The sequence below is a fragment of the Xyrauchen texanus genome, chromosome 18 (assembly GCF_025860055.1).
Source record: "Xyrauchen texanus isolate HMW12.3.18 chromosome 18, RBS_HiC_50CHRs, whole genome shotgun sequence".
NCBI classification, from domain to species: domain Eukaryota; kingdom Metazoa; phylum Chordata; class Actinopteri; order Cypriniformes; family Catostomidae; genus Xyrauchen; species Xyrauchen texanus.
In genome coordinates this window covers 8,165,367-8,174,749 of record NC_068293.1, presented here as the reverse complement: position 1 = coordinate 8,174,749, position 9,383 = coordinate 8,165,367, and the positions used below count along the sequence as shown (strand labels likewise).

The 9,383-nt window shown below is 36.5% G+C and overlaps 1 protein-coding gene across 1 annotated transcript; it reads right to left on the bottom strand.

Moving 5' to 3' along the window:
* Window positions 1-1,029: 1,029 nt before the first annotated feature.
* Window positions 1,030-7,993, bottom strand: LOC127659279 (zinc finger protein 239). The gene is made up of 2 exons (XM_052149027.1): window positions 7,854-7,993; window positions 1,030-2,778 (listed from the first exon to the last, which is right to left on the bottom strand). Exon 2 carries the CDS (start codon window positions 2,720-2,722, stop codon window positions 1,715-1,717), a length of 1,008 nt encoding a protein of 335 aa, XP_052004987.1. The 5' UTR covers window positions 2,723-2,778; window positions 7,854-7,993; the 3' UTR covers window positions 1,030-1,714.
* Between the last annotated feature and the right edge of the window lie 1,390 nt (window positions 7,994-9,383).

The window sequence follows — 9,383 nt, the reverse complement described above, 5'->3', positions numbered from 1 at the left end:
TCGGTAGTATTAAGATACACAGCACATACACCTCAACACTTGGTGCACAAAACACGATGGCGGTAACAATCAACTGATAATTTTTTTTTTTCATCTAATTTTGAGTACAAAATGAACTTTTTCCACAAAACTGGAAGTTACCAATAACACGGTCAACAATACTAACGGTGTAAATAAACTTGCAAACCATGCAAGCTCATTAACTTTTCAAGCCTGCTAGGAACACCAAAAATAAAATGTAGGATTGATTAAAGATGACACATTGTAAAGATAAACAACCATAAACAAATAGTCACTTATAAGCTAGAATATACATTTTTACATGTTTGAATGGAGTACAAATGTAGAATTTACTTAATATTTTCAAGTTCATACTTAAACTAACGTCTTCAATGTAAAAAGTACTTAATCTTTTCTGCTAAATTTACTAAACCTTTTCAGTGGATAAGATCGATAATACTAAAGTACATTTAGATATTTCCTTTATATACCATCTTTCAAATGTTTGAGTCCATTATATGAGTCCTTTATAGTACTGAAAATAACTTATCTATCACATTATCAATCCAGGGTGTTGACATAAACATTTAAGACAACTTACAATAAACCAAACATCAATGTTTTTATCTGCTTAAAAAAAAAATCTCTTTCAGGAACCCAACACATTTCACTACCGAATTCCAGAAAGCATGGATTTTGTGTAGGTCTCAATTCTTTTACATGTTGTCATTTTTAAATAGTACTGTATGTTGAGCAGTACATTTTAGAAAGTGCCGTGCTCGCTCTGTACCACCACTTACATCAAGTATGAAGGGATGAAAACAAGGAACTTGTTCAATGTAAAAATGACCAGTGGCTGGAAAAGTTGTAGTACTTTTACATGTGCTTTTTAAAGGGATAGTTCACCCAAAAATTAAAACATTCTCCCATCATTTACTCACCCTCATGCCATCCCAGATGTGTATGACTTTCTTTCTTCTGCAGAACACAAACAAAGACTCTGTAAGTCCATACAATGCAAGTGAATGGTGATCAGACATTTGTAGCTCCTAAAATCACAAAGGCAGCATAAAAGTAATCCATATGACTATATCTATATCTTCAGAAGCTATATAATAGGTGTGGGGGGAGAAACAGATCAAAATGTATGTATTTTTTAATGTAAATCTCCACTTTAACTTTTACATCTGAAAGTCACATGTGGTGCCTGTTTAGTTTCACTTTCACATCTTAAAAGTGAAAGTTAAAGTGGAGATTTAGAGTAAAAAAGGACTTTAATATTGATCTGTTTCTCCCACACACCTATTATATTGCTTCTGAAGATGTAGATTTAAACACTGGAGTCATACGATTACTTTTATGTGGCCTTTATGTGATTTTTGGAGCTACAAAGGTCTGACCACCATTCACTTGCATTGTATGGACCTAAAGAGCTGAGTTATTCTTCTTAAAATCTTTGTGTTCTGCTGAAGAAAGTAAGTAATACACATCTGGGATGGCATGAGGGTGAGTAAATGATGAGAGAATTTTCATTTTTGAGTGAACTATCCCTTTAAAGACAAGTCTCTCTACAACTTTATAAGATCTGTATGTGTGCATGTTTTTATCATTTAATTAAGAACAAATCAAAGAATAATTTATGAAGTGTGAATACAATAGGTCATTATGTAAATGTTATTTATAAAAGCTTGTGCAAAAAACAACAACTCCATTATTATGAGTTTTCCGTTTTAATCCAACATTTGGTTCTCGTTTTTGAACGTGTGTTGACATCTGATGTTGAGGATGCTGCGGTATGCAGCTCAAATGGTGGATCATGTGCGTCTTCCTCTTCTACAGTATTGTCCTCTTGCCTGTCCATCTTCATGTGGTGCTTATTGCAGTGTTTCTCAAAGGTAGATATCTTTACAAATGTTTTGTTGCACACCTTGCAATGGTAGAGCAGCTCTTTGTTGCGTATCTGCAGTTTCAGCTGCATATAAGAGGAGGGAACAAATGCCCTCGAGCACACACCACAGCAGAGTGACCCACTGCTCTGGTGGCTCTTCTCATGTTGTTTTAATGCAGACACTGACCTGAAACCCTTGTGGCATGTGGCACAGATGTACGCGCCCTCATCTAGCTCTAGAGCCTGATGTTTAAGCAGGTGGGCTGAGGTGCGGAAGGCCTTACCACACTTGTCGCATTTAAAAGGGCGCTCACCTGTGTGCAGACGCTGGTGTATAACAAGTCCGGCCTTCTGTGTAAAAGCCCTGTCACACTGTGTACATCTGAAAGGCTTTTCACCTGTGTGAAGCCTACGATGGGTTTTCAGGTGCGACGCACGACCAAAGCACTTGTTGCATTCAGGGCATTTGAAAGGCTTCTCGCCGGTATGTATCGTCTTGTGGCACATAAGTTGGGAGGGCTGCATGAACATTTTGGAACATATATTGCATTTGTACTTCCTTTCTCCTGTGTGTGAGCGCAGGTGTAGTGTCAGGTGAGCGGAGGAGATGAAGGTCTTGGTGCAAAGCCGGCAGGTGTGAGGCTTCTCTCCAGCATGGCTTCGTTTATGCAGAACCAGGCCGGAAGAAAGGCTGAAACATTTGTCACAGTAGGGGCATTTGTAGGGCTTCTTTCCAGTGTGCATTTGCTGGTGCTTGGTGAGCGTGGATATCTGGGCGAATGACTTACCACAAAGGCCACAATTGTGGGGTCGACGCTCGGAAGCGTGGGACATGTCGGATGACTTCGGATGAATCACAGAATTGACCAAAGGATCACCTTTTCACACCCCTAATGGGAAAAACAATGAGTTAACAAATCATATTACCTGTATGACATTGATTCTACACTGAGGTCATACACACTTCCAAATTCAGACCCTTGATAAAGGGGAAGTTCACTCAAAAATGAAAATTATCTCATCATTTACTCACCCTCATGCCATCCAAGATGTGCATGAATTTTTAGAGGAATATTTCAGCTCTGCTGGTCCATACAATGCAAGTGAATGGTGATCAGACCTTTGTAGCTTCAAAAATCACATAAAGGAAGCATAAAAGTAATCCATAAAACTCCAGTGTTTAAATCCAAGATTTCAGAAGTATATAGGATTTAATAGGTGTGGGTGAGAAACAGGTCAATATTTAAGTCATTCTACAAAGGTCTGATCACCATTCACTTGCATTGTATGGACCTACAGAGCTGAGATATTTTTCTAAAAATCTTTGTTTGTGTTCTGCAGAAGAAAGAAAGTCATACACATCTGGAATGGCATGAGGGTAAGTAAATAATGAGAAAATTTAAATTTTTGGGTGAACTATCCCTTTAAAGACACAACGCACAACGTGATTGATGGCAATCCTCCAGCAGTTACCTGTCAAAAGAGGGTGAACCTCTAAATAAACTACAGTGATAAAATTAAAAGTACTTTAATAGAACTTTAATAGAAATAGAATTTTATGTACGGTAGCTTAGGCAAGGAGTAGCGAGATTTTTTGCTTTCCTTTTGAAATTAAAATGGACCCTATTTACTTTTACTATATGTCTCTAATGTTATATTATGCCAAATTAATTAGTGCATTTCTTTCAAAAGAAACAAAAACAATCATCAAAATGTAATAACTTTCCTCTGAAACAGCTTTCCTTTTTGATTGACAGAACTGCTCCTTCCTTCTCAACCCTCTAGATAAAATGAAGTCCTGCCCTTTTTATTTTTCCCTTTGCTGATATCCTGTTTCACTCATGTCAGATTACGCAAGTAAAATAAGTTGTTAACGCCTACCCAAATTACTGCACAAATGCCAGAGAAATCTGATAGCCTTCTGCAAATTTGATACAACATTGAGTCATTTGTTTCTTGAGTTTGCATGTTAATGTAATCTTTGAATGGAAGCGAAGGTAAACATATTTGGCTTGCAGACCATAATGGAAGCCTGAGGAACCCCCTGGACCTCATTGTCTGATTTAGTGGTAACTAGCCATGAAGTTTGAGGTGGAGAAGGGATGCCGGAAGAACTGTCGCAGGACAGAGATAAGCAGTAGTTTATATACGCTTACTTTGGTTGGTTGGATTAAATGAACATGCTCCTCCCAAATTTAGCTAAGAACTCCATTTAATTATACATGCATGCATATCTGTCATCTGTTGAGCTTGAAATAACAAAATAAATAAATCTGACAGCTTAAAGCAGGGTTCTCACACATTTTGACCAATGAATTTTGATTATTTTTCCATGATTTTTCCAATCGCTTTTGAATACTGGATACGAATTTTAAAGAACAAATTTATGGACATTGCGCTCACAAATAAGACATTTCTAGCCAATGATATATTAGAACTGACCATACTACAGAAATCTACAAGACTTTTTAAGATTTTATTGATTTTCCATGACTTTTCCAGGCCTGTATTTTTTTATTTCCATGTTCCCTATGACTGTGGAAACCCTTTTTATGTCATCTGATGTGTAAATCGGCCAATTAGAATGCATAAGCATTGAATGATGCATTGTTCTTTGTTTCCATCAAATGTTTTATTTGCTTTCTTCCTTATAAATAAACAAATCATAATCAAATACATTATCTATGGTAATCTTTCAAACCAATTACCTTTCAGGTTCACTTTAGTATATCAACAAGCCTGCTTTTTTAACAGCAACAGTTGAAGAGACTTAAACGCAGCCAAAATATATGAAGTTGCCAGCAATGACCAAGAAAGTCGTATTTACAAGTGGGAAACTCTGACTTCTGGGATTTATTTGATTTGATTAATGAAGTTTCATCAAAGTGACTTAAGTATGATAACTAACATGTTATCAAGATGGTACCATAAAAAAAAATTACTCTGACTTACATATTAAGGAAAATAATGAAAAAAAGAGAGAAGATTTTCAAATTACAAAAGGGCACAAAAACAATACAGGAAGTTGCAAAGTTAGGGGGATTTCCAATACAAATAATTTCTCAATGAATTTAAGTGTCATTCTTCTACTTGTTATTGCTTCAAAAACAAAGACAAAAGGGGAAATTTAGGTTGGCAGTTTGCACATTTGTTTGTGGATATAACTTTTGCCACGTAGAATATAAAAGTTTACCACATACTCCATCTTGTTCTTAGGTAAATATGATGTCTTTCAGACATATTGTTAATTTTCAGTGGAACAATAAGTAGGAACTAACGTTTAACCAAAATTGAGGACACGTCACAGTTACTCAAAGTCTTCCCCACTTACACCTCAAAATCTACATTTGTTTTTAATGTCCATATATTTAGATAAAGCTGCATTACAGGGATAAAATGTTGTGTAGTGCTTTGAAATGCACTTCTTTCACTTTGTTGGAAATACAGAATTTACAAGGATTTAACCAACATTTTTTGTGATCAGTGTCAGAAATTTGAGCATTCCAAGTTTTTCCCTCGAGGAGAAATCTCATGCTTTGAAATATTTAGGCCAATACATTTGTTGTTACAGGGGAAACTCTAGATACTAGAGTTGTGATGTTGGAAGAGCATGTCATGAAAGATATTGGAAAGCAATGATTTTGCAAAGTTGTTTCAATTGCAGTGATTAACTTCTATGATGTGTCAGTCAACTATTGGCTCATTCTTCACGGTTTCTTTTTAATTTAGAATACATGCATTAATAGCCGATATTATATAAGTAGTGTAAAAGAAGAAAGCGTGCTGAGAAAGCACATGTTTTATGATGTGTTGTAATTATTTGGTTTTAATGTATTGTTGATTGTACTTGGTCTTTTATTGATTTTGTCTGCTTTTGTCTGTGGCCCTACTTCTAATTGCCCCATGCGGGATTAATAGTTAAGAGTTGTAAACTAAACTAAAAGTGATGTTGTGATCAGTTTATAGGCCCTACTTTTTCTCTCGTAAAACAGAAAGATCTTTTGCTGTCATTCATTGTGTAATTGCTTAAGTCTGACATCTTAAGTATTTTGTTTCCCACTTGAATGCGTGATGTAATAATAAATGCCCAACTCGGTAGTACGAGCTTCCCAGTTCCTCTTGAAGGAAGCAAAAGTCTTTGACTGTACAACAGGGACATATAAACTCAGCAAAAAAAAGAAACGGCCCTTTTTCAGGACACTGTATTTTAAAGATAATTTTGTAAAAATCCAAATAACTTTACAGATCTTTATTGTAAAGAGTTTAAACAATGTTTCCATGCTTGTTCAATGAACCATAAAGAATTAATGAACATGAACATGAGGAACGGTCGTTAAGCTTATAGACGGTATGCAATTAACTTCACAGTTATAAAAACTTAGGACACTAAAGAGACCTTTCTACTGACTCTGAAAAAGCCTTAGGCACGCTGCATGGAGACATGAGGACTGCAGATGTGGCCAGGGCAATAAATTGCAATGTCTGTACTGTGAGACGCCTAAAGCTGCGTTCACACTGCCAGCGACATGCAGCGACAAAACAACCTCATCTCATTCTTTTTCAATGAGAGCTGGCGACTTCCGGCTCCATGAGCAATGGCAACCAATGGAGACCGGATGTGGGCGTGTCCAGCGGCGCGACAAAGTTGAGAAATGTTTAACTTTATGCAAATGAAGAGCGACTTTCGGGAATGACAGCCAGTAGGAGAGAAGATGGTAGAGCTCACGTGATCCTAATATTTTAATAATAATATTTATTGTAAAGTGCTGTTTAGACTCTCCATACACACCACTAGCTACCTAACCGCCAGCCACCGGGGACATGCAGCAACAAAGTAGCTGGCAGTGTGAACGCAGCTTAAGACAGCACTACAGGGAGACAGGAAGGACAGCTGATCATCCTCGCAGTGGCAGACCACGAGTAACAAAATCTGCACAGGATCGGCACATCCGAATATCACACCTGCAGGACAAGTATAGGATGGTGGCACAACAACGGTCCAAGTTACACCAGGAACGCACAATCCCTCCTTGAATCTTTTTATGTTCATACAAATATTTACACATGTTAACTTTGCTGGGAATAAAAGCAGTTGAAGGTGAGAGGACATTTGTTTTTTTTTTGCTAAGTTCACATTTACCTCGATGAAAGGAAAATAGCAAAAGAGGATTTATACAAATATATGACTAGATAAGGGGATCTTCATAATTTAGCCTATGATTGTATTGATGGCGCTATGTTCCATTAGTTTGCTGTATTGGCAGGTATTGGTTGGTGATTATCAGTAAGATTATAGCTGTATCAGGGAGCAGTCATCTGCACGGGAGCATTATTATCAGCAAAAGATACTAATGGTAAACATACTATAGCATTTAATTGTTGCAATGTACGGACAGCACGTTTCATCAATAGCCATAATCACAAAAACTCCCTCACGGACCACCACTAACATCATCATCACCCACTCACCCAGGGGCGTAGCAATTATTTCAAAAGTGACTGGGACAGAATGTATAGTGCAAGATGAGAATAAATATAAGATATATCCTTTTAGGGCTGTCAATCAATTAAAATGTTTTTATCTAACGAATTATGTGATTGACTAGTACATTTTAACTTTTGCATTTACAGATTTAGACATTTGCTGAATGAAAGACACGGCCTAAACCCATTTACCCCGTGATAAAGTGGGGGGACGGGGACACGTCCCCCGCATCCTCTACGCCCCTGCACTCACCCAAAACCCATACAAAAAATAAAAGCGAAAGTTGCAGTTGATTCTGATCTTAAATGTCTCTAAATGACCCCTACACATCGCAAGTGCTTTATATGATGAACATTAGAATTGAAATAGGGGAAAGAGAATGCCAATAATAACCTATATGACATTTCTCGTGGACGGTTATTGTCGCATTCATGCTCATGCTGCATCCAAGAGCAAGGGATGCAGTAAAACAGGACTCACCACTTTGACAAACATTTCCTCCAAGGATATCGCCCAACGTTGCATGGGAGATTTTAATAACCTCTTTTGTTATGTATGTTAGTGTTGCGTCAAATTATCCGACATGATTCCGCACATCAGAACATAACAGCACCTCTCTTCACATGAAGCTAGTATGAAGTAAACGACAAAGCAGCTTTGATGCTATCAAAATAAAAGTAGTCTAACGTCAGACGTTACTTATAACTACACACTTAAATAGAAATAAAATAAAAATTTACCATGGCATAAACGCAGATTCCGCCAATTTACCATAGTAATGTTTACATATACTTATTGCAGTTAGACTACTTCATATATTCCTGTAATAAAGATGGGATCTCTTTCAATGTGTAAAAAGCTTTATAATCTTTTTTTATTTTGTATAATTTATATTTGATTTTGTATGTCAATGTTGGTTTGATACCACGGATTATAGCAGCCTGGCATTGTAACTACAGTATTTTGGTGGACATTTTTAGTAGGCTAAAGTATTGTTTTTTAATGGTGTGCATTCAGTCCCTTTAATAAAAAGAGGACGCTCAGGATAAATATTTATGTAAATATATGTTGTTGCATTGAAGATCTGAAGTTGCCTTTGATTCACGTATTAAAGGACATCAGTATTCACATCATAATGTACTTTGATAAATACAACTGACGTAACTTCATTGTGTCATCACAGATAGGCTATTCATGGTGTTCTGCAACTTTTAGTGAAAACTGTGATTGGTCTCTGACCCTCACCCCAGAGTAAGTTTCGTTTTCTGGCTCTTCCAGGGAATAGAAACCGAGTGGTTTCCAGCGCAATGATCTCATCTGATTCTGGTTTATCTGTCTCATTCCGATTGCTTACTTTCATTCGGTCGGCACGAGAGGAAGCATCAGCATGATCGCAGTCATAGTAAGGACCATTGAAGGTAAGAAACTTGATAAAGCTACTTTAGAAGAACATAAATTGGAGTGCTTAAGGAAACAAAAAATGCCAAATTTTGTCGAATTACAGAACATTTAGTCAAATATTGCTAAGCATCTTAGAAAGATGTTAAAATACTTCTAAATCGTAAATACAAATGTAAAGATTAAATCTTTAAAAGGTTTTGAACTAAAAATGTTGTTCAGGATTAATTTGTGTTCCATCCAAATTTGTCTCCGATGATGCAATCAGGATGTGACTGAGATCAGATGACCAACAAACAAAATCTCGTTACGTTGTAATAGAATAATCCGTGTACCATTCATTTCATATTCAATTTGGAATTCAAAATCGGAAAACCAAACAACGACTTATTTCATTGTTCGTTTACAAAACCAATAATAATTAAAAAAAAATATTACTTGTTTTTGTAATTTTCTAAAAGTAGCCACGGGATGCGTTTTGATTATTTGATTTCACTAATATATGACTTGAATATTTGATTGGCACATACGAGTGGACCCTTTCTTCTGATTGATCAACCTGCACTATTGTAATATTAAATTCTTTACCATTTATTCTCCAAAATTCGCCAC

Bases quoted from the DNA above. Each gene is read 5' to 3' on its own strand.
- LOC127659279 (XM_052149027.1), bottom strand. From the start codon at position 2,722: ATGTCCCACGCTTCCGAGCGTCGACCCCACAATTGTGGCCTTTGTGGT.